Source organism: Halyomorpha halys, unplaced genomic scaffold (genome assembly GCF_000696795.3).
Source record: "Halyomorpha halys isolate HHAL.00 unplaced genomic scaffold, Hhal_1.1 Scaffold88.1, whole genome shotgun sequence".
Taxonomy (NCBI): Eukaryota; Metazoa; Arthropoda; class Insecta; order Hemiptera; family Pentatomidae; genus Halyomorpha; species Halyomorpha halys.
In genome coordinates, this window is record NW_027114863.1 from 22,464 (window position 1) to 48,824 (window position 26,361).

A 26,361-nucleotide genomic window follows, 5' to 3' on the forward strand; every position below is an offset into this window, starting at 1 on the left:
AATATACAAAAAAAAAACAACTAAATTGTTATTTTAAATTTAAAATAAAAGAAGTACAACAGAAAAGAAAAAAATTATATAAAAAATATAAATCTCTTATTCTAAATTAAAAATAAATGAAATACAAAAGGAAAGTAAAAAATTCATTATATTAAAAAACATATTGGCTTCTGATGATATTACACAATGTTAACAATATAATATCCATAGAAAAAATAAAAGTTATTCTTATTCCAAATTAAAAAAGTACTCAAGTCAAATGAAATAAAACAAAATAATCATACCATATCTAAAAAAATATTTATTTACCCCTGATCCAAATTCCATTCTTAAGTTAAGTATTATGATTGGAGAGCATCAGTTTGCAATGTGAGAAGGTTTTGGAAAAGGAGGGATTTAAATGAAAGCAGGGAAGAGAGCAGCTAGAGAATTCTAGAGGGTAGCGGAGTGGGCTTAACAGGAATGTTCGAATGTTTTAGTTCTGTGAGCTTGAATATAGAGTTCAGAATTATGATATCTAGTTTCCTATAGGTGAATAGAAGATTTAAATTACAGGAGACTATAGATGTATGATGGGTACTGGAAATTGATAGTTCTGTGTAGATATAAATACATGGTCATCGAAATCTAGTTAAAATTAATTAATTATTTTAAATTATGACATGGAAATACAGATGGTAAAACAAATAACTGTTTATATATACAAATGATCAATTTTTTATATAAAAAATTGTATATAGATTATAAGTAAATATAATTTTATTCTTATTAAAATTAAATTTTAATTCACTAGGTGTTTTATGGACGGGAAGAAGAGCTAGAGAAAATTGAACAATATATGAAGGGTAATTCCAATAAACCAATGGTTCTGTATGGTGAGGGAGGTTGTGGTAAAACCTCATTACTGGCTAAGTCAGCAGGGTTAACAGGGACAGAATGGTTCAAAGGTGCGAAGCCTGTTTGCATTATCCGTTTTTTGGGTACAACACCTGACAGTAGTGCCCTCACGCCAACACTCATCTCTATTTGTCAGCAAGTAAGAGAAATAAAATGCAACTTCTGATTTAAATGAATTTATTTACACTATAAAAACCATACCAAATATATAGTAAAAAGTATTATTTTCAGAGATAAAATAAAAGATGACAAATAACTAGGATGTATCAAATATACATTTTATGAATATTGTTTTCAGATATGTTATAATTTAATGCAACCCTATGATGATATACCCGATGACATTGTTCCACTGACAGCTCACTTCAAGAATTTGTTGACATGTGCAAGTGAAAAACAGCCATTCATATTCTTTTTAGATTCAGTGGATCAATTAACAGGTACTCAAGATACAAATCATGTTTCCTGGATACCGACCCGTTTACCCCCACATTGCAAAGTAATGTTATATTGACTATTTGAGTAATTATCCAGGTGTGAATAGAATATGGGAAATTTAATTCATTGTGATTATTAAAGCTCATCGTTTCCTGTGCCTCTGAAGCAGATAATCCTGAAGTTTCAAAGGATTACCATATTCTTAGGAAGATGATAGATGATGAGGAACAGTTTATTGAGGTCAGAGCTCTTGGTGAAGAGTTAGCTATGCAGGTCATAAGGTACATGTGTTATTTTTAAAAATTATTATTATTATTATTTTATGGGAAACAGACCATGGAGCCCTAAGTACTCGCACAATGTATAAGGAAATACATTGCACATTTCTTGACTGCTACCGCTGCCCCTTTAATCTAAATGGGGCAAAAAACCTAACTAAAAAATCTTTTTATCTAATTTTAAAAATAGTTTCATAAATTATTTTATTATTACAATTTTTTTTAATGGCCTTTTAAATTTAATTTTAAACATATTGACAATGCATATAACTGCTTGATGTTACATATGTATTCAAAACAAACATTTCAATTGTTCGTGACTATTCTTCTTTTTAGGATGTGGATGAAAACGGCAAAGCGTGACCTTTCAAATTATCAATGGCGCTTAGTATCAAATGCTATAGATAAATGTTCATTACCCATTTTCGTAAAACTGGTTTTTGCTGAAATTTGTCGATGGCGCAGTTATACAAAACCTTCCGACACTCATCTTGCATCTACGGTTATGGATTCAATCATGATGTTATTTGAAAGAATTGAGAAACAGGTATGAAACAGTGCACTAAATTAGAAAAAAAAGAGAACTACTTAATAATTAACTTATTTTTTCAGCATGGAAGGATTCTCGTCTTTCATGCATTGGCATATATAACTGCTGCAAAAAGTGGTCTGAGTGAGTCAGAATTAGAAGACTTGATTTCACTTGATGATAAGGTGTTGGATGATGTGTACCAGTATCACTTGCCTCCAGTCAGGAGAATACCGCCTTTACTTTGGACAAGGATACGTAATGACTTACCCAATTATTTATCAGAAAGAGAAGCTGATGGTGTAAGTGTAATGAACTGGTACCACAGGTGAGGGAATGCTGTCATAGCAAGTGTATTTTTCATTAATAAAATGGTTACTTACAAGTCAGATTCAAAAGGTCTTGAACCTTATCATTATTCAACTACATTCAAAATGGCAATTTTGAGATCTTATAAAGTGTAATTTTTTTTTTTAGTTTTGTGTCTTTTCAAACTGAAATTCTCAATTGTGTTATTTTATTTTATTTTAATTAAAATCTTTATGTATAATACAATAGATACAAACATTGCTATATTTTGGCCTGATCATATCGTCAGATTAAAGGTAATAGTGATCAAATGACATTTTGTATAGATGAGATTTTTGCTACCTACCTATGCCTGAAATAAATCTATGCATAAGAATTGACAAAATTGTGAAATAATCAATATTATTGGTTCATTGTTGATATTTTTAAAATTTTGAGCCGCAGATTTTGTTCTAGGACAGTTAGATAGCAGCAAATCTTATATCTGAAAAGATATGATTTTATCGCCAACCCAACATTATGATGGAAATTTTGTTATTTTTTAAATAACTCATAAAAATTGGGAATAATAACGAGGAAGATAATTTTCTAAAAAAATTAGGATACTTTATGTGTATGTGTGTGTGCTTCTTTTGATTGCCATAATTATAGAACAGCCTTGAAGTCATATTAAAAAAATAAATTAAATTATTTTATTATTATTATTATTTTATATGGAATGCAAAGTAGCTAATTACTTATATTTCAAAGGTTACTATCATTCTAATATTAATACTAAAAATTTGTTTTTATAGGCAGTTTAGGGATACAGCAAAAGAAAGATATTTCAAGAACATGAATATGGCAATTTATTTTCATTCTTCAATAGCTGATTATTTCCTAGGAATATGGGGAGGAGGAAAACCCAAACCGTTTAAGTACACAGAAATTCAACGGCATAGGTAGATAAATATCATATAGTGGTTAAATTAAAGTACCTATAATACAGATGAAAGTAAAATAGTTATAATGCAATAACTTTATAGATTTATTTTTAAAAACAATTTTGATCTCTTTTCTCTCAACTTTATTTCTTTTTAACATCCGACGTTTCGACCTCTCAGGTCATTCTCAAGGATTCCTTATTCTGTCTTCATTCCTTTTTTTTCCTTTAAAATTCATTATTGCCGGCTAATTGCCTTTGTCCTAATAATTTCTTCTATTAAACTATTATCCTAAAATTAAAACTTTCATTAACTACTTTTTTGTTCATTAACAAGCCCCAATTGAAACTTGTTGTTTCAATTGGGGCTTGTTAATGAACAAAAAAGTAGTTAATGAAAGTTTTAATTTTAGGATAATAGTTTAATAGAAGAAATTATTAGGACAAAGGCAATTAGCCGGCAATAATGAATTTTAAAGGAAAAAAAAGGAATGAAGACAGAATAAGGAATCCTTGAGAATGACCTGAGAGGTCGAAACGTCGGATGTTAAAAAGAAATAAAGTTGAGAGAAAAGAGATCAAAATTGTTTTTAAAAAGAAACTAAACCACTCTCAAACAACTATATTAATAAAAAATAAATTTTATAGATTTAATTTAACTGACAAGGAAGGTGCTGCTGATAGGAAAGTACCAATTCAACCTTTGGTATTTCATTCAAAGGATGGAAAAGTTTCAAGATATAATTTAAGAAAAGTAAGCCTGTTTCCCAATTTTAATTAAAAATAATAAACAATGGTATGTATAAGTATTCTACAAATTTATTAATTGTTGAAACAAGGTGAGACATAAAATAAAATACTTGCTTTCTATTGTCATTTTAAGGAAAACTCTGATATAACAAAGATTAATATCTGGTGATATTATCGCAAGCAAATTAAATTTTTTGCAATAAAAACCCTTAAATTAAATAAACTCAAGTGAATATCAAAATTGATGGTGATCCAGCCATTATTAAACAAAACAAAGCGTTGTCTATATTTAACTAGTAATTGTTTTGTGCAGTTTGGAGAATTACCTTTTCACCTTGTCAGATCGAAGAGATTCACTGATCTTTATGAAAATGTCTTGTTTAACTACCAGTGGCTTCATGCGAAACTCAGCTCCTGTCCACTTCAAGCAGTACTGAGTGATTTTGAAGATGCCTGTGCCAATATTGAAGATCGAGATATCACTAGGTACAAAAAACATCCTGTGTTAATAGAATCAATAATAAATGCTATCAAAATGTTTATTTATTTTATAAATATTCACCAATAAATTAATTTAGTCTAATTTATGGAAATAGGGGATGGTGTTACCAAATGGGCTAAGGTACTTGTAATAGGTAATCAGAGCAGAGTAATATTGAGCTTAGTAAGTACTTGGATGGTTGACTGCCCATTGGAGATGACAATGTTACCCAGGTACTTAGGCCAATACATTTTAGATTTGATGTCTGAGGCATAAAGAGATGACCCATCTCTGTGTCCGATGTAGCTGCTGTCCCTTCATGTTGGAGGTTAGACATAAAGCTAATAACCTGATCTCACAATAAAAAAAAACACCTAATCATGACAAGCATTGGATGATCTGACTGCCTCAACATAATAACAATCAATATAGGACCATGGAAAGTACCTACCATCTACAGACTGGGAGTTATCCAAAAATAATTTCATTACACAAAAATTACATTTCTGAAACGATGGAATTCTATTGCTGAGTAGATGATGCAAGATAATGGGGAATCAACTTTCTATTATACAGTGGGCAATATATGAAAAACATGCTGATGAGCTTACGTACGTCTTAGCGCCCTGTACTCCAATCCTGTGATGGGTCACCAGTATCTTGTGCTGCTGCTGATAATGCATGTGTGGCCAGCCTCTAGACTGTATGCTCCCCACACCTCTTTTGGAGCTGATTTTCTACCGAGACATCTTTTCTCCTCCAACACTGCTAAAGAGAAAGCCAGCTCATCCTCCCAAGTCACCAGGTTACCACCATTCCAAGGGACGTGACGGCCATGCGGGTTGGGGCACAGGTCCCAGTGTGCTTGGTTCGGACCGTTGTGGGTTCGATTTCCACCTGGGGTAGTTTAACATTCATTTTTTGGCAGTCCCGAAGAATGAATCTTGACACTCCTACCTTGGTTAGTACACGGCGCAACTTGGGTAGCCGCTAGGGGTTGGCTAAAAGGACCACAAGGCCCACTTGCCGGACTTGTTCCCCCCACCAAATACCAGTACCAGTGCAACCATTCCACAGGTGGAGTTCACTTTGTGGTTGATAGGTTGTGCTGTGGCTTGTTGGCTTCTGTATCACTTGATGGTGCCACCTTGGCTCTTTTGACTATAAAATTAAACCCCTCTCCTTTCCCCCCCCCCCCCCCCCCCGGGCTTTAGCACTACATAAACATAATAATAGATGCTTGTGGACTGAACTGAGTAAAAAGTTACTACGTAATGTTAACAGCCATAAAAGAGGTAAGATGGCCACAGGTTGGTAAAAATACTTTAGAAAGCCATGCACTGTTCTGCTCTAGGAAAAAAGCCAAAAGTGAAACAGCTGATTCTGGATGTATAGTTAGTCCAGCTTCAAGGAAATCAGTTATAAACTTCACCCCAATTAGTGTGGGGATAAGTGTATTATGCAATACAGATTGCTGGTTAATATCAGTATTATTCGCGTATATGTACCACACAAAAGAAAAAGATCATGAGTTGAAGAAGAGTTAGTTTGAAAATGTTACAGACCAGGCTCAAAAATATGATATCAAATTAATCATACGGGATCTCAAAGCCAAGATAGTTTGAGAACCTCAGTTTTATTTAAATTGAATCCTGATTCAAGGAGAAATATCCAAAGATTTTGAAATGAGATCAGGTTTGAGGCAAGGAGATAGGCTCTCCCCACTGCTATTAAACTTAGCTCTAGAGAGGAGGATTAGAACTTCATATTAAAATGGAGGGATGCACGTTAACATAAAACAAAAATACTGGCATTGGATTAGTTCCAAGGACCCTAACTGTACGAATTGGTCTCTAATCATTACTATAGAAAGCAGAATCGAGAGATTGAATACAGAAGTCCTCTGCACAATGACTGAATCAATTTGGGGTCAGAGACTTGTCTGCATGTCATGATATGAATGCAAGGTTAGGATAGGTTTGGTTTTGGTTAAAAGCAATCCATCAGGATGCTTCTAAACAAGAATGAATGCCACTGTAGTTGGCAAGAGATCACATGGTAGGACCAAAACCAGATGGATATCTAGAATAAACAAAGATACTGCAGAACTACATGCAGAAAACTAAAAGCAATATTCTAAGATAGGCAGAGATGGTGGAAACAAAGTAAAGTGGCCAAAGATCTATTTGGTATGTAGAGACAATAATTATAATATCTACAAAAAATTATAGGTATATTTTTTAAATTTTATCTGCTTTTCTTTTTCTATGAAATTTTACTGCAACCAGGTATCAAAACATCTGATCTAAATACATAGTAAGTAAAATTTTAGTAGATACAACCAAAAGAAAGGTATTGCTGCAATTTCATTTAATTTTTATATTATAATGTTTTAAATAATATAAATGAATGTCAATATGATTGATAAATAAATAAAAATAAATTATAGCTAGTTCAGCATATAAAAACTTATGAAATACATCTCTAAGGAACAAGGACTGTAAAAAAATATTTCTTATAAAACAAGGGCATCACTTAAGATATCTTGTCACTCTGAAAAAAGCTTTATACCATTAAAAAAAAATTAATTCTTCATTCCAGAATTATCTCGAAAGAATTATCTAAACATGTGTTTATATAGGTATCCTATAAAATGACAGTTGAGACAAAATTTCTCTATAATGAATTTGCTAATTTTGTTTCGGATTGTCACAACCCAAGTGAGGATATGAAAAAGGATCAACTTTTTATTACAGTGGATTTTCATTATAAAGATAAGAAAAGTCTTGTAGTGAGAGTAGAACTGTATAAATCATATTAAGATAGAAATTAAATAATATATAAACAGAACAATAAAAAGGATATTTTGAATTCTTTTTTTTACCAATGTTACTGAAAAGAATGAGGAAATAAAATTAAAATATGCAATTAATTTATTATTATATTAATTAGAGATTGGGACCGGTGGATCATGAGCCATGTTATAACTAGGAACGAATGTATTTAATGTATGGTTTAATGCTAATGAATTATTTTATGTTGGAGTTCAACCATTTTAGTATAATTTAAAATTGTCAGTAGGTAGTTTATTCCTATGATTTTTCAAGGGTCGCATTTTCTCTTCTTAACTACTTTATCCCATTAGAATGCCAAAAAATTGTGTTTACTCAGAAATTTGGAATAATTTCAACAAGTATCACTTAAGGCCCTGTTGCGAAAATGCAACACTGAACTTTGAAGTCATCCTAAGAAATAACATTGACTTACTGCTATAGTTAATTTGATTGAAATATTAAGATGTTATAACAAAACAAACTCACTAGGGGTAGGAATTTTCTGTAAGCATAAAAATATTGCAGTCAAATAACAAAAAAATGGCTTTGATAATTAATGGGATATGGTGTACAGTGAATGAGGGAATTTGCCGGAGATCAGGAGTGGAAAACCTGACAACATAGATACAGTTATGTCTTTACCTGTCTTCCCACCAGATTTTTTATACTTTTCAGGGCCCTGTTTCATAATGAAAGCTAATAGTATTGGTTCATAATACAAATATAGAAATAATGCGGTAATTTCACTAATCATTTTTTTTTTATAATAGGGAGGACTATTAGTGATATTACAGGAGTTAAAAAGTACTAAAATAAAAGTTACTATTGTACAAGTCAGTGTAATTGTATTAAGTTAAATCGACTAGACCAACAGTATTAGTTTGTACTTTATAATGAAACAGGACCCCGGTTGTTGCATTTTTGTAACATTGGTCTCTCATGGGTAAATGGACTTGGGACTCATATTTTTGATATGCTAGAACAATCATAAGTTTGAAAGATTCAATGGACAAAAGAATCAGATTCCATTTTTTTAGATTTAGAGTTAAAATAAATCGTTAATTTCATGACCAACAAAGTTCTTTATGGGTACTTGTTATAATAAATAACCATTAAAACCTATTTTAAACCCAGAACAATAAAAACATTATGTAAGCAAAAAAATTGTATCCATTTCAAAAATATAAAAATTAAAACATAGGTGTAATGAAAATTATATCTAAAGCTAAAATCAATAGAAAAATATCCCATAATCTATTGGTTCTAAGGAAAATCATACTCTTCCTAAAATTAAAAACTAATTGTTTACAAAAATGTTCTGTTCATTTAATCTATAAAGTCTTTTAAGCAATAACTAGATAATCACATATAAGAATGAAGAAAATTAGTTAAAGTCACATCAGTACCTGAGAGCAGCTCAAGGATACTTACATTGTACATAGTTAACTTAAACTTGATTGAGCGTTACTTAATGTGGTGGTACCTCACAGATTCTGTGCCCCAATGTATCAGTAGCATTGGCATTGTTAACACTGCTGTATTATTCCAATACTACCATATGAAATAAAAAGTAATAGGGCATGGCTAATATGAAATGTTTTTCTAATCATTAGATCTAGATTATTACTGATTAAATTAATCATTTGATTTGAGAAGTGTGGAATAGTATGATAATTAGTAAATTATAAAAGTATTATTGTAGGAAGATAGTCTGAGTGGTGGCCAATGAACGTATCAAAATAGTAAAAGAAAACTATTGTTAATCAACGTATCACCCCACTTTGCAGGGCTATTTGATAGAAGAGATCCTCTTTGCCCTTAAGTGGGCAAAATGTTGGTTAACAATAAATAGTTTTTTTTTACTATTTGGATATTTTTATTGGCTGCCACCCGGGCTATCTCCCTACAATCTACTTCATACAGTCAACTATCTTCTTCCAATAAAAGTATTATTGAATCTAATATAAATATTAAGTTTCTTAAAACAGGTAAATTCTTATAAAAAATAATTTTCTTAAATATATTATATTTAGTTTTTTAAAATTATATTGTTGTTCTAATTTGTCCAAGATTATTCATCATATTTTCCATTAGGGAAGAAATTCGATTGTTGAGGAGGTGAGAAAACTTTGGTGTGAGTTATTTATTGCATGTGACTTCTATTTTAGTTTCTTTGTAATTTGTTATTCTATTTCCATTTTTCTTATAAATTATAACTAATATTTTGTATTTAAATATTTTTTTCTAGTGTATTATTATACTAATATTATATCTTTATCTATCTTTTGTATATTTTGGCCTTTACAACTAATTGCTTACTAGCTTGTTGGTGTATTCAACTATTATTAATATATTTTTAATTTTTTAAAATATTTTTATGTAGTTTATTAAGTCATTTTAAAGTTTCGTGAGTAGTTTTTTGGTTTTCATATATTTACTATTTGCCTTCGTAGACAGTTATTAAATTTATTCCTGTAAAATAATATATTTTTTGAGTAAAAAGTTGATTGGTAATAGTAGATTGTTGTTATTCTTCTTTAAACATTTGATATATTCGCTATTTTGTAGACTGCTGGTCACTATTTATGTTTGTTATAAGATATTTTTATGCTATCAGTATTCTGTTGTACATGTATTTTTGTGGTTTTATTAAAAAACTTCAAGCTTTTTGATAATCGCTTAAGTTTATTATTACTAGAGAACAAATTTTTGTGCAGTAAAAACCCAGAACACCCAGATAATCAACTTTATTGTTTAATTAATAATAATACCATATTTTTCACAGAACAATAATATCTTTAACTTTTTAAATCTTTGAATTAATATCCAACCTCCCTCATAATTTCATTGTTTGAAACGATGGCTGGCACATAAAGAAAGATCATATCAGTCCCATAAACAAATAATGGTAGTGTATACTGCAACTCGAAGCGCATACTCTAAATAATACTCTCAACAGTATTTCAAAACATTAAATTTCAAACAGTATCTGCCTTTTATTCAATATTTCATTTAACAAAAAAAAATCTCTCTAGTTAGAGCCCAGAGTCATTTCATCCATGTATCAAAATCCACAACAATAACTTCACCACTGTAATCTTTAATTTAATTAAATAATATATTTAGTGTCAGTAACTCCCATTCGTTGTAATGCTATTGAAAGAAATAAAGTGTTAGTGTTTATAAGTTGATAATGCTGTAACTAAATAAAATCATTCCACACTAAGAAAAAATTAGCATTAAAACCCCTACCAATATCGCATATAGAGCTGTGGGTAAATTATTCAACCCAGAAAGCTCAGAATGAAATGGTAATCTATTCAGAGTACACCTTCTCTGTCTATAAAGTTGTAATTAATTCTTTCAGACCAAGTGAACCACTAATAAGATATTAAATTTTTCCAATTTATAATCCATGATTATCAGTTTAGCATTCTCCCCTGATCAGAAAAAATACATTTTTACCATATTATTTAATAATGAAACAATACAAAAACTCAAAGATCTCAATTGATATAGATCAATCTTTTACCTGGATTGTTCCATAAAAATTTAAATATAGTCGATTGGTAAATGCTAAAGTCTAAAGAATTATAATAAACATTAGGAACATAAAAAAAAAAAATACTAACTATGTAAACTATCCTCATGATAAGCCATCAAGTGCCTTCACTGAATGTTTGCTTTATTTAATTTTTAATTTAATAAATTTATAAGTCTAATGTTTTAGAGAGTTAATGTTAGTTGCTGATGCACTTCGTCTTGGCGGAGCTATTCTTAGTATATATCCCGATATGCTGGCGCCTCAACTTGTCGGCCGACTACTTCCCGAAATCGGAATGAATCCAAATATTAAAATGCTACTGAATGCCTGTGATTTAGAAGGTCCAGCAGATTGTGCTTTGTCTCCTCTTTATCACTGTCTACATACCCCTGGTGGACCTCTAAAAGTAATATTGATTAATATATAAATATAAATTATTAAACTGTAACACTTAAGTATAATCCACCCATTTTTCATTTTTGATATATAACTTACTTTTTAGTATTCATTGGAAGGTCATCAGTTTGCTGTTTTTGATTTCAAATTGACATCGGACTACAGATATATTGTATCAATTTCGAACAGATTCATAACTTGGGACCTGTCGACCAGTGATATGAACAGAGATGTAAATCCAGGCCTGGAAGGAATTATGCAGCATCTTTATCTCAGTCCTGATAACAGATATGCAGCTGCTTATACTAATAATAATCAGGTTATACTTACCTATGAAATGTTGAGATTAGAAATTATAAGAGTATTAAGATGAGAAATTATAAGAATATTAAGATAAGTTATACCATATGATTGTACTGTTAATGAACTTAAGCATCACTAATCATAGCTACACTCTTAGTTGTAGTAACTTATCTGTAGTACACATTTAATTAACAAATTTTGACAGCTTTTAGAATTTATCATGGAAATTGTGGTCCAAATGGTGAGGTCGCCTCTGGTGATGGGCAAGCAGTGTGAATAGGGTCTCTCCTTAATCTGTTCCACTCTGTTTACCCTGTCTTACAGAGAATTACCTCTGAACAAAACCATTCCCCATTCATCTTCTTTTTCCTTGGTGGCTACAGCCTGATGTGAGCTTTGGTCTCTTTTTTAAGCTTTCACCAGGTGTTTTGGTCCAGTGCCATCTCTCTCCAGTTTCTTATGTAATCCATTCTCATCACTGGTCCGTAAATAATCATCTTTCTTTATGACACCTTCCAAAGAGTTGGAGTCCCTTAGGCCTTGCTGAAATAAAAAAAAACTTTATCTACACTACAACAAATAACTAAATATATATATATATATATATATAGTATAGGTTGATGATTTAACATTGTAATTGCATAATGGGTTAAATAGGTTGTAAGTAGTTAATTATAAGTAGTTAAACCACCAACCTACACTTTGATTATCAAGCTTAAAATTAAATAATTACACAATTTGGCAGGAATTAATCATAACACAATATGATTTAAACCCTAACAAATGCTAAAAACAATTACACCATATAATAAGCTAACATTCATTTGTCATTTTATTTATAATATATATATATATATATATAAATGTTTGTCTCTTGACTAAAACTGAAGTAAGGATTAATTTATAACTGAACCACATTACCATACCCTGAAGCACTATACTGCTTGTTTTACAATGGTTCCTGCTAGTGATATTTCTTGAGAAGGGACACATGAAACAGTCCTCTTACAATATTCGGTTCCCTGTTTGGGCGCCAAAACTATGTGATAAATGTATGAATTGATATTCTTAGAAATACATTTATTTAAATAAAAATTAAAATAATATATCAATGATAAATAAAATATTGAAATACTATGGTTTTCTGAAGCTTATTGAAAGTGATATCTTATTATTGGGATCAATCCTGGGTTTATCTGTGGATACAGAGTAAATTAAATAAAAACTGCCTTGGCTACCTTTACAATTATTCACAATAGATTCCATTTTTCACTTTCTCTTATATCTTGGATGAGGACCAACACTTGTCTGTGGCAACACTATTTCCCCTGTCACAAACATAAAACATATTAAGTGGACTCACTGTAATAGTCTCTCTAATGCTGGGCTTAACCTTCAAAGGAATAACTGCTAGTGTCTTAAGAACCTTCTTCCTACATTGAGATCCTTTCAGATTCTTTGTCTCCTCACTTTCATTTCCACAGGCTTTTTGGCTCACTTAAACTATCATATATTTGATAATCCACTACAATGCCATACTGTGTCTGAGCTGAGATGGATATTTTGTACCCTTTGGAGTATACATCAAACCTCTGAGGTAGTTTAATGGTAATTTCATAGTATCAAGTACATAAATTAATTATAAAATTGAGTTATGACCCTCAGAAAGTGACAGCCAATATTCAGTTCATTGCTGCTTGTCTTCCTGAATTGCTGAAGTGCATCATGAATAGTAGACCTAATTACTCCTAACTTTACTACCATGTATCGGATGCTCCAGCCTCCTCTAAGTAGACATCTTTCTTCTCTAAGGACTACCTCTTTCATCTCATGAACCACTATTCTTGACCAGAATAGATAACAAACCTTTTTTAATGAAAAGAAACACATAGTTAAAAATTCAAAGATGTCAAAAGTTGCAAAAACCTACCTAAAGTTGAGAAGAGCTGAGTCCAGTCAAACAGTCTTAAGGCAAAGGAGCGATAATTTTCTTCTCTTTTGATCCTGAAGGGATTATTTTAATGTGTTTAGTCTCAGCCTACTCTGTACTAACCACATTACCAAAAAAATCAAATGTATTGCTCATAATCATCTTTTAAAGTCATAAATATTTAGAATTCATTTTTTTTCTTTCCTTGAGTGTATATTGAATAAAACATATATAGTTTTTTCTGCATTCTGCCATCATTTTCAATTACTTAACTAAAATTATGGAAATGTTAAGTAAAACTTGTAGACTTCAGGCATTAATTATTTTATAAAAAATGTTTGATATGAAAATTATAGAAAGTTATAGTACAACATTTTACAAGGTAAAGTTCTTGGGCTAATTTTTAATTGAATAAATAAAACAGAAAATTGTAGATGCATTAGATTCCAACTCACTAATGTATTTAAATTTCAGCTCATCAGTTAAAGGCTGATTTTATCTTTTAACTATGTTCTTCTAAAATTGTATTTTGTTGTTTTTCAGATTAAATTTTCATTTGAAAAGCTATTTTAATGTGTTTTCTTTATTCAAAAATATACTAAAAAAAAAAAAATGAGGTAGTAGATGACATATTGACTTTTAATAGCTACAATACTGGTTTAGACATTATTTGGACCCTCTAAAAAGACATGAAATTTTGGTGTGAACTAAACTTTAATAAAAAAAATATTATGACAGAGTTCTCCTGGATCTAACTTACTCATCCATTCTATAACAGTAAATAAATATCTATGTAACTTGTGTTCTAGTCAGTTCTCCTGAACACCTTGAGCAGCGAATATGTTGTTATTGACAATCCACTACCTGAAGGTGAAGAGGTGGTTGGGTTATTTCTTCTTAATCAACACTTTTTTATTCACGGCTCATGTAACTGGTGCAGGTTTGATATGCGAGGAGAGCTAATAGCTAAGTAAATATATGAAACTATTATTGTAATTTTTTTTTTTTTATTCTGTCAAAGATTTATGAAAATCAAAAATAATAATTTTTTATTTTAATGTAAACTTTATTATGACATGGACAAAAAAAATAATGTTAGTCGAATCAATGAAGTATATTGGTGGAAACGTATTTGATAGCAAGACCTGTTTGGTCAAAGGTGTTTTCGCTATGCCAGTATGCAGTGAATGAACCACCAGAAGCAATGATGTGCATGTGGCTCTTTCACACCCTTACAATCTATATGGGGAGGACAAATATTTGAAGATTCTCATTGTTTAGACAAACATTACTGTTAATCAGGGATAATTTGAACAAGTTTTCCTAACATTCAACCAGGATTTTTTATACTTGATTATTTTAAATTTTTTGTTTACCAATCTTTTTGCAATTTAATAGAGTAATAAATAACATTAGTTGAGATATTATTTTTTTCATCAGATATACAAGTATGGAGAATCCAACAGAGTGGCCTCTTTTCTCAATGGAATACAAAACCTTAGAAGATTATCTTCTACTCTTTTGGAGTGGTAATTTAGATGATCCAAGACTTCTTTTAAACACAAAAAGGCCTTATGGAGAGTTAAGCCCCATTAAATTCCACAGGTTAACAATTTTAAATAATTGAATAGTAAAAAAAAATTTAAATTATCATTATAATTTTAATTATTATAATTTCAGTGCTATGGTACTAAACAAAGAATGGAATATATTATATTGCTGCACTCAACCAGGGTCTTATCAAGTTAGTAAATATACTGCGGCAGATGGTTCTAACTCCTGGGAATTAGAGACAAATTTTGTTTCACCATGTAAGTTTTGATGATTATTTTGGTAATTTTCTATAGCATCAAAATTTCTTAAAAAGAATTTTTTTTAGATGATGAAGTTAATGAAATCCTTTTACAACTCAAATTGGATAAAAAGGAAACAACTTTGCTTGGAACTTCATATAATGGTTTCATAATCTGGGATCTAGAGAACAATTCTGATAGTAAAATGCTGAAGTTACCTCATGGCATCAGGAATATTTCAACACGTGTATTAAGCTCTAATTCTTTCATGATTTCGGCTTCAGGTGATTTTGCAGTCGCTGGTGTAAGGTATAGTTAATGATCAAGATAGGTGTAGTAGTAGCAATGTAGTGCAAATAAAAAATAAAATCTAGAGAATGTTTCTTAGGGATTTGTTTAGGTCAATAAAAAATATCTTTCATTATATCAGTGTAGGAGTTTCAAAATGAATATTAGCTACTCTACTCTGTCATGAGAGATAAAGCAAAAGAAATAAAATATTGGAAGATCGTTGAGTATGTAATTAATAAAAGGAAGATGGTGTGGGTATGGTCAAAATAACTCAAATATTAAATAAACTATTTATTATACTTTGACTCAAAAAAATACTATTTGAATGATTTTGGCCATACCCAAATCCTTCTTTCTTTTATTACAGAAATACAATATTGAATTTTTGTGATACCATATTTTCAACATATTATTATAATAAGGGATAGAAAATCCTTCCTCACCATAAACCATTTAGATTTTATGTGAAATAACTAGGTATAAGATTTTTGTTTAATAAAAAGTCAAAATATGTACATTAATATGCAATAAAAATGTAGAAATATCTATATTGGAAAAAAGGTAGTTGACCATATGAAATAGATTAGGAGATTAGATAGAGGAAGATAGTCCGGGTGGTAGTCAATAAAGGTATCAAAATAGTAAAAGAAAACTATTTATTGTTAACCAACGTTTAGCCCCACTTCCACTGAAGATAGCTCAGTTAGTAGCAGAGCTTGATTCTGACAAAGCCCTGTGCAAAGTGGGGCGAAACATTAGTAAACAATAAATAGTTTTCTTTTACTATTTTTATACCTTTATTGACCACCACTCGGACTATCTTCCTCCAATGTAGAAATATCTAATTACATCTCGGAAAGTGATAATGACAAAACAATATAAATGCTGGCTGTAAGGTATATGTGATGTTACAGAAATTAGCTATAATTTATAAATTGTATGTACTTAGAAGACGTTATAAATATATTTATTTGTTAATCATTAGATTAAAAGATTTTGGCCACAATAATATTATTTTTTTCTATGATACTACTGAATAAAAGCACCCTGAATTTATGTTAATCATTAGTATATTATAAAAAAAAAAAAAAAAAAATAGAAAGAAATTTAATGTAAAACTCATTGTATTTAATTTATGTCTTGAATTTTTATATCTTTGTTTAGGAAAAATCTTTATGTGTGGGACCTACAAACATGTGAGCTAGTCAAAATTCTTGATGCCCATTTCGGAAGAATAATTTCTCTTGAACCTCTCACGATTGGGAACTGGAATTCAGTAAATGATAATTCTAAAACTGATTGTTTCCACAAGTTTTATAAAATTCAATTTTCACTTTCACAATTAGCTCACAATTTAGAATGATAATTCTAAAACTGATTGTTTCCACAAGTTTTATAGAATTCAATTTTCACTTTAACAATTAGCTCACAGCTTTTATTATTTTGACCGCACAAAATATTCTATACCCTCTAAATTTTTCTATTAACTTTTTTTAGCTAAAAAAAAAAAAAGAGAAAATCACCATGAAAAGGTTTATACTACAATCAACTTTGACATTAGGATGATAAATTTTGCATCATCAGGTTCTTTGGTATTTTTTTAAACAATAATCAAGCATTGCAATACCTCCTGTTCTCTTCTATTAGACCTGTTTAATGTTTTAAATCTTTAAACCAACCATATCATCACTCAACTTATAATTGCATTCTCTCATCTATCTTGCCATTTAGTCAAAAATATTTCCTTTGAAGTAATGCTATCTATAAAGTTCTACCTCTGTTGCTTCCTGCCAGAGAGCGCTGCCATGTTAGTGTAAATGTTGTATAATGTGGATTTGTTAATTAAATTGTAAATAGCATAATGTTCTTATTTATAAACCATGTGAATATTATCATAATAGTAAATATATTACTCCAATAAATAAACGTGAACAAAAGAATATACTTGATACACAATAAAGTAATTTCTTACAGGCAAAAGTAATTCCTTTCATCTGCCTTAGCATTCTTAGTAGATTAATTATCTCAGAGTACCATCTATACAACTTGTTCCCCCTGTGGAGCGGCCCCTCCTATCCTTTGTACCTCTGGCCAACGGCTCCTGGACCAATATTGTGACCCTCGTCTTCAACGGACCCAGCCCACTCCCTTATAATATCAAGTGGCAAAGTAATGGCTTTATAAATATGTACAAATCTTAGAATAGCTATTGTAGTTGTTTTAATAAATAAAATGATGAGGTAGGAAACAAAATCCACAGTTTGGGAGTGAGCTAATTGTCATTCCACCGTTATAATGATAAGGCAGCCATCATTCAACTCATATTCTTCTGCCTATCAAATGCAACTTGAAGGGTTAAAGTGCATATTTTATGTGGTTTTTATTTAAGTTTATTCTAATAAATAGCTTCTAGCGAATATAATTACATGCATTTGGGATATAATTATAACCATTAAGGAATATGGTCACCATGCATGCTATTTGGCAGGAGCAGATACACCAGCACTTGAGTTTTAAGAGAGAAAGCACAATAAATGAAACTTCCTTTCTTTTATTATATTTTCTCTTGTATAAGTCTTCATTTGCAAAGAAATATCACTATTAAACTATTGAATAACTTAACTCTAAATGCATTGAATAAAATAAGTAAATGAATTGAACCACTACTAAGCATCTTAGTATATCTGGATCTAAGTAGTCTCTCCGAGAAGCAATCAGGACACTAATGATGTACATGATTGAAGAGTTCTTTAAATAATGAAATAAAGACCAAATGAATTCCATTTATTTCATGATCACAGTTCTAAATGCCTTATTAATTATATCTGAAGTCAATGTTAAATCCTCTATCATTTAAGTAATAGAGGATTCATCTTCGAGATAGGAGTAACTTATTTATTTGATGATATATACCACACTATGACAAACTTAGAAGTATTTTATTAAATGGGCCATTACAGACCATCTTAGTATGTCAGAACCTGAATAACCACTAATTTGGAGAAATCAGATGCCCCTGCCTGTTTCTGATTTCCCCGTATCTTTCTGTAGACTGTAGTTTATGACCATCCAATGGATTTGACTACTAAGAAACCCACCAAAAGAAACCAAATTTGTTCCTTAATATCTTAAATGTAAAGTGTGAATAGGAATTTAGAAATTTGATTTTGAGATCAAACATAATTCTAGTATAAGTAAAAAGCTTCCATACCTTTACTAACAAGGAAGCCAATTTGTTATTTTATGTGATACAACCAGATGAAAAGTAAAGAAAAAATAATTTAAATATATTTTTTTATTTCCTAAGAAGTTAAATATCTAGTTTTATTATAATAATATTTATTATAAAAAAAGTTATTTATGTAAAAAAAAAATCATTATTAAAAATAATATTCAATTAAGAATGAAAAGTCATTATAAAAATTTAAGTAAATTACTTTAAAAAGTAAACCAGTTATCTATGCTATCTCAATTCCTAGTTTTTAACAAAAGCACTTTCTGTTTTCACGAATTTCCAATTCATTTCAAATCAGTTTTCAAATAATAATTTGATTTTGAAACATGTTTTGTTTGAATTTCAGGTAATTACATCTTCTATTGATAGGTCTGTAAAAGTTTGGAACATAAACAATATATTTGAACAAGTACATGTGATTGACAGACATGAACTTCCAATAGACTCAATAAGGTAAGAAATGCCAAATTTATGTTTTTAAAATAGTTTTTCTTTCTGTATTACAATAAATTTAGTCAAATCAACCTATTTTGTTACTTTTCCATTAAATTTTAAAATTTTTAATTGTGGATTATCTTAGCACTATTATAATGATGAGAGATAGTTGACTGTGGACAAATTATATGAGGAGAAGATTGTTGAGGTACAAAATTCAACTTATTTTTGTTATAATTTGACCGCACCCCCCAACCACCTTCTCCTCATATAGTACTATTATAAGTGACAACACAATGATAAGTGAGTGATAATAGAGTTAAGTTAATCTGTAATTAAAAGTTTTAAAATTTAAAAGAAAAGTGACAAAATAGGATGATTTGACTAAATTTATTGACCTGAGCAGAATAGTCTGCAAAAAGTTTTTAATTGTTGGATGTGAGGTGTAAATTTATATTTAAGATTGTCCTAGAGGATGGCAAACTTGCCTGAAACATTAGACATTTAAAGTAATAATAAACAATGTTTGAGACTTAAATAGCATACAAATTATTTTATTTAAACAATAAAAAATGAATCAAAATTGTTTAAACAAAAACATACACAACTCTGAAGGAGAATATAAAACGATTTTTTGAAACAGTAATATGATTAGTTGGTTTTTGGTGATATGAAAAGTTGGTAGTTCAGGGGTAAAAATTCTAAATTATTAAACATAATAAACTAAATTATTATATATTTCATGTGATACAAGTAAATAAATTAATTATGACTGTAATGATCCTTGAATAAATTGCAGTGTATGCCAAGAGGTTGGGCTTGCAGTAACAGTTACTCGAGGATGTGTTGGTGTCTGGGATATGCTAGTAGGCCATTTGATCTCCCAACTTGCGGACAGTCCACTTGGAGCTATTGTGACTCATGCTTTAATTACACCAAATGGAAAGTAAGATGTTTTTAATGATAAAAATGTGGTGTGATGTACAAATCATGCAACTTTCACTTACCACCATACTTTAAGTAGAAATTAAGTAAATTTCTTTTATTAAATTTATTTCTGCTAACCTATGGCTTGTTGCAGTTATGTGATACCATACTGGTATTGTTTCAAAATAGCCATTTCTTTGTTATTCATGATAGTGATACTTCCCCTTACCATATTTCCGTATAAAGGCTGTTTCAGGGTTAAGTGTCCTAACTGAAAATATGAATTAAGGATCTTAAAAAAAAAATCCTTATGAAGGTACGTCCATTAAAGTTTTGTTTAAGAGATATCCATGTCTAAAGATTTTTATTGTTATGAATTATTTAAGTTTTAATAAATAAATTATTATGTGTTCTAACTACTTTATTGATGTAGTAGATTAATATGAGAAGATGGTCGGGAGTGCAATAAGCAAAAATACAACAAATAAACAAAACTTATTTATTTGTATCTATGTTTCGACGTGAGTTTCAGGGCTGAATAAACAAAAAATGAGATAAGAACCATAACTATCTTCTATTATTATCAATCAACCACTATCCACTTAATTTATTTTTCTGTATATTTCCAAGTTTTATTATTATTTTATTTTTATTTTTATATAGAGATAGTTATGATCATCTTGTTTTTTGTTTTTTCCAATCCTGAAATTCAGGTCGAAATGTTGGTACAAATAAATAAGCTTTGTTTATTAGTGTATTTCTGCTGGCCACACCCCTGACCATTTTCTTATACTTTAATTATGAAATTTAAAAAGTAATATTTAATTAGACATTAAAATCAATATCATGTAAGGTGTATTCCTTGGTAATTCAAAAATAATTTTTATTGCATCCGATTTCTGAAGGTAATCACTTTGAACTATAACTAATACGAATGTTAATGTTCATATTTCATTAATAAAGCAGTTGAAACACATATTCATTTATTTATTATGAGCTAAATAATACATAACAATGAAAATCTTTAGACATGAATATCTCTTAACAAAGTGTTAATGGACATACTTCGATAGAGAATTTTTCTCTCATTTTGAGATTATTAATTAATATTTTCAGTTAGGACATTTGACCCTGAATGAAAGTAAAAATAGAGGTCATTCCATTTCAAGTGGTCCAGCACTAGTTGCTCGACCACGTCAGAAAAATTCTATACCATGTAGGTGTATTCCTTGATGTTTTACGTGATTCTGACTAAATCACCTTCTAGCACAACCGTTGGTCTATTAATAGTACTTTTTTACAAAGTACTGCACCCCTGACCATTTATGGGTTGTAACGGTGCAGATTTAATTTTTTTTTTTTATTTCTACTAGCTATGAAATATAGTTAATTATTAAAAATGAACAAAATTAAAAATATTTTAGAGGAAACCATTTTGAAAATTTAGGATTTTAGCCCTGTCTGGTTATTTAAATGAGGAAAATACCTTGCCGATTCTAATGATCATTTAATTGTATGTTTATCTGATTGTGGTCATTTGCTAGTATGGTGATTAAAACTGAGTTGAAAAGTATAAGAAACAAGTTACAAAAGAGATAAGATATGAAGTTTAATTAATTATTTTTGTAATTACTATTAGAAATTTATGGAAAAAAAAGAATATGCTTGAATACTTCAGGTGCGTATCAATATAATTTTAATTGATTTAAATATAATTCTAGATACATAATATCTGCTGAATCAGGTAGTTTATTAATTTGGAACCGTATTACTGAGCAAGTTATTTTCAAAGAAGAACAGCTTGGCATTAAACAATTGATGCTTTTGGAAGATGGTACGAAGATACTTGCAATGTCTAAACCTGTTGTTTCTGGAGCAGACGCTCCTCCCAAAACTACTGCTTATGGAATTTTAAGATCTATTCCAAGTATGTTATTTAGATACTACATAATATGTTTCTTAATGAAATAGTTAATTTAGTTTTATTTAACTTAATACATTATATTAGTTTTCATAAAATTCAATAAATGGTCAGAGGTGTGGTGAAAATAGGAACAAATTATAGCTAACAACTATTTATTTGCCGCGTTTCATCCCACTTTTTAGGGCTTCATCAGGGCTAAAAAGATTCAAAACAACATAAATATTTTGACATTGTAGGATAAAAAGTAAACTAAGATAGGGTTAAAAATTATGTAAATATACATGAAAAGAAAATTATATAAAAATGAACCAAAATAAATAAAAATCAGATGTACAATAATAAGTATATGTTAGAAATAAAATAACATAAACTGTTGGGTTATGTAACACGTAATAATAGAAAAGTTGTTATGAGAGAAATAAAAAAAAAAAAATTTTTTACACACTAAAAGATGGAAAATTAAGGAAGTAAGATGAATCAATAAAGGTCAAGAAAGAATAAACAAAATTTAAAAAAATAAAATAAATCAGAACCATCCACCAGTTGATGTTGAGAAAAACGTTGAACGTGTGAAGAAATAACGGAAGTGGTAGAGACAGAGTGGAGGGGAGACAGCCATTACAGATGGTTTAACATAGAAATACAATACGAGAAAAAGATATAAAGATATGATAATAATAATAACTAATAATTATTTATTATTTAATTAAATAAATATTATTCAATTTTAGTCTCAAAAGAATTTATATTTCTTTATAATTCCTACCTTTTGACCAATTCGGCCATCCTAAAGGACAATCTTAATACAATTTTAGAACTATAGCAATTTAAAGCTTGAGCAGGCTATTCAGCCCAGATCATTAATATCAGCCCACAATTACCCTATTTTGTCAATTCTTCATATTAAACTAAAACTTAATTACAGTTAATTTTGTTCCTTTTTTGAACACATACCTACCTACCTTCTCCTTCCATCTTCATATTTTGAAAAATATGGTCAATCATTTATATATATTAAATGATTGGAGAAGTTTGTCGGGTGGTGCAGTCAGCAAAGAACAACATAAATAAACAAAACCATATTTATTTATTTTATGCCGACGTTTCGACCTGAGTTTCAAGTCTTCATCAGGGCTATAGAACAAAAGAGATAACAACAAGAAAGGAATAGTATACAAACAAATTTAGAATCATACAAAATATTGAATGAATCATAAATGATAAACCAATCATTAATCTATGGTCAACTATCTACACCTCATTATATGTATTTAATATATAGTATACATTTTCTTTTTTCTAAATCAGTTCACTAGCTTAGGAAACTTTCTGATTCTTCTCAATGTTTAAATTATCAATTATCTTCATTATATTTTTCTTCAATGTACTATAATTTTCCTCATTTTGTCTTGTGCGTCTTTTATAATAGATTCTGCGAAATAAGATATTTCTTCCTTATTACTACTCTACACTTCTTATTAGACCATTCTTGTTCCTCTCAAAATTCTTTTCACCTACTGCTGATATAATTATTTTATAGGTGGAAATACAAATTATGTTTTTGATTACCCCGTAAGAAATGTGACTGGAGTTAATTTCAAAGAGATTGTTTTGACTTGTGACCTTCAAAATATTGTGGCTCTTGCAGCCGACAAGGGCGCACATCGGGAAGCTCTTCATGTTTTCAACGTCAAAACAGGCCAATGTACAAGCAAGATATCCCTAAAGGTTCCTGGAGTTAGGGTTAGTGACTTTCCTTTTCCTTCATTTTAACTGTTAATTAAATACTAACTTATTAGTATATGTTTTAGGATGTTAGTTCTCTCGTAGCCATGCCTCAAAAAGCTACACACATAGCTTTAGTTGAAAGTGAGAAAGTCGTCATATATGATATAAAAAACAAAAAGGTAGTTAGAACTGTGCCTAAATGGGGTGGAATATGCACAATGGATGGAAAATATGGATTATATGCTCCGACAAGGTAAGTAGAGTTGTGTTCTCTATTAGTATGTTACAGCATCAGCTATATTCAGTTGGTATAGACCTTACATTTCAATTAGCTCTGAAATCTATAAGAACATTGTGATAGGACATTTTAGTATTCTGGTTTTTGAACAGTAGTTATGAAATAATTTTGGCTCATTCATGTGGTACTAAACTGCCCATTCTACGAAGTAATGTAGTTCATATTAAATTAATACAATAAAAATTAACAAATCTAAACTTACAGGGGAGGCTTGGAACTTCTGGAATTAAAAAGAGGTTCAACTGTTAAGACATTTATTCCTAGAGTGGCTGAAGGCGTATTTACTGTTATATGTATGTTCAATAGGACTGATGAGTATGTGCTTTATTATCATAGTGGAAAAAAGACTATTCGTGTTTTCAGGTAAAGTTCAAAACTGAGCATTAAAGAATGAAAGATGTAAAATAATCAACAGTAATTATATACATTTTTTCTTTTTATATTTACCTCTATATTAGCTAATAACTATAGTCTATCTGAACATTACTAAGATATATTTTCATAATGTTAACATCATTTTATTTTTTATTAAATGTCTCCTAATAGCTTAGGTAATCCGAGTGTTCGGCCTCAGACCTCAACACTCTAATCAAAGGTATTAGGGATGGGCTCTAACCTTATTCATGTGATGTTAAACTGATTTTTCAGTTTGCATAAATTATTAAAGATACAGAAGAAAAAGAATTGCTTTATTATGAAATAATAACTTATTGTTTTGAAGATTGAACATGTAATCTTCTGATTCATTAACTGAAGCTCTGGTTTTATGTGGATATCACATGGGGTAAAGCAATATAATGTGAGAAAATCAAGCCTTATTCAAGTATCTGACTCCAAAATTTAGAATGATTTTAATAGATTAATTAATTAGTGGATTAAATTCAAAACAATTTTTTTGGCCAGCTTTTGATAAAATCTACTATGTAGATTACTGATTAATGTACTATCAAATTTTATACAAGAGAGGATTAACATATCAATATTAACAAACCTATTGAACTTATAAAGTTTGTATATCCAAAATTAAATCAAATAATTGATTTCTTTTATCCATATTTCTCCTTCTTTAGGACTTCCGATGCAGAGATGATTGCAAATTACCGAGTTCAGGCTGAACTAACAGCTATAGAAAGTACAGAAGATGGTAGATGCATTATTTTGGGCACTATAGATGGTTGTCTTTCAGTATTAGCCATAGCTGATAATGAAAAATCTGAAATGAAAGAGTTTTTGGTGAAGCTACCATCTAGAGATGTTAAGGTTCTTATTAATGATAATATAATTTATAAAGATACTTTAGTTATTTAGTATGTGCTTGGACATTTTTTTTTTGTATTAAATACTGAAATTTGCATAATTACAGTGGAAAAAGAAAATGGAAAAAATGAAAGCATCAAAGAAGTTTCGAGCTGCGGGAGCTATTGCCCAAGTTTGTATTCAGCTTTATGATTCTGTTACAAATGACTCTAACGAAGATGAAGATGAGTAATACATTTAAAGGCTAAAGGACTGTGATATTTATTATGTGAAAGAAATGGTGCTATAGTTTATTATTATTATTATTAATAAGTCTGTTTTATTATTAAATTCCTTCCCCCCCCCCCCCAAATTAGTTTATTTATAGTTAAGATATAAAATAGATATATACTAAGGTTTTTATTGTTGTATCTACTGTCATTCAAACAATAAATATATTTTTAAAAGTTATTATTTTTTTTTTTAAATGATCAAATATTTCTACCAATCCTAGGCATCATACATCATAAGAATATTTAAAAATGTCTTCGTACGAACAGCTGACTAGTTATACAAGATGGATTGAAATATCAAGAAAAATAAAAACAAAAAGAAGAAATATTAATAATTAAAGCAGGTGTTTGAGTGAAATTCCTGTGAATAACATCAATAAAGGTGCAAAATAGAGAAGATTTAATAAGCAGAAACAAATTGCTACTGTGTTGTTTCTGAATTGGTGTTCACTGTAGCCTGTGAAAAATAAAAAGCAAAAGGATTTGGAAAATTTAATGCCGTCTGAGAATAGTTGGTACAAAAAAAAAAATTTAAGAGCAAGTTTTTTAACGTTGCAGAGATCAAAGAGTACCTGAGAGTAATATAGAAT

The 26,361-nt window shown here is 29.7% G+C and overlaps 1 protein-coding gene across 1 annotated transcript in view; it reads left to right on the forward strand.

Annotated features, from left to right (window-relative positions):
- Positions 1-25,835, forward strand: part of LOC106677153 (NACHT and WD repeat domain-containing protein 2) — a gene marked incomplete at its 5' end in the record, with an annotated part of 47,386 nt that extends 21,551 nt beyond the window's left edge. Inside the window, 24 exon segments of the mRNA XM_024360132.2 lie at positions 794-1,036; positions 1,196-1,396; positions 1,477-1,616; positions 1,950-2,160; positions 2,226-2,470; positions 3,246-3,392; positions 4,022-4,127; positions 4,437-4,609; positions 9,533-9,556; positions 11,169-11,388; positions 11,485-11,697; positions 14,421-14,581; positions 15,052-15,216; positions 15,292-15,422; positions 15,491-15,713; positions 16,860-16,971; positions 19,277-19,383; positions 20,165-20,311; positions 22,014-22,219; positions 23,757-23,959; positions 24,028-24,197; positions 24,447-24,605; positions 25,313-25,502; positions 25,606-25,835. Coding sequence (XP_024215900.1) covers positions 794-1,036; positions 1,196-1,396; positions 1,477-1,616; positions 1,950-2,160; positions 2,226-2,470; positions 3,246-3,392; positions 4,022-4,127; positions 4,437-4,609; positions 9,533-9,556; positions 11,169-11,388; positions 11,485-11,697; positions 14,421-14,581; positions 15,052-15,216; positions 15,292-15,422; positions 15,491-15,713; positions 16,860-16,971; positions 19,277-19,383; positions 20,165-20,311; positions 22,014-22,219; positions 23,757-23,959; positions 24,028-24,197; positions 24,447-24,605; positions 25,313-25,502; positions 25,606-25,731 — 4,023 coding nt within the window. The 3' untranslated portion in view covers positions 25,732-25,835.
- Positions 25,836-26,361: the final 526 nt, after the last annotated feature.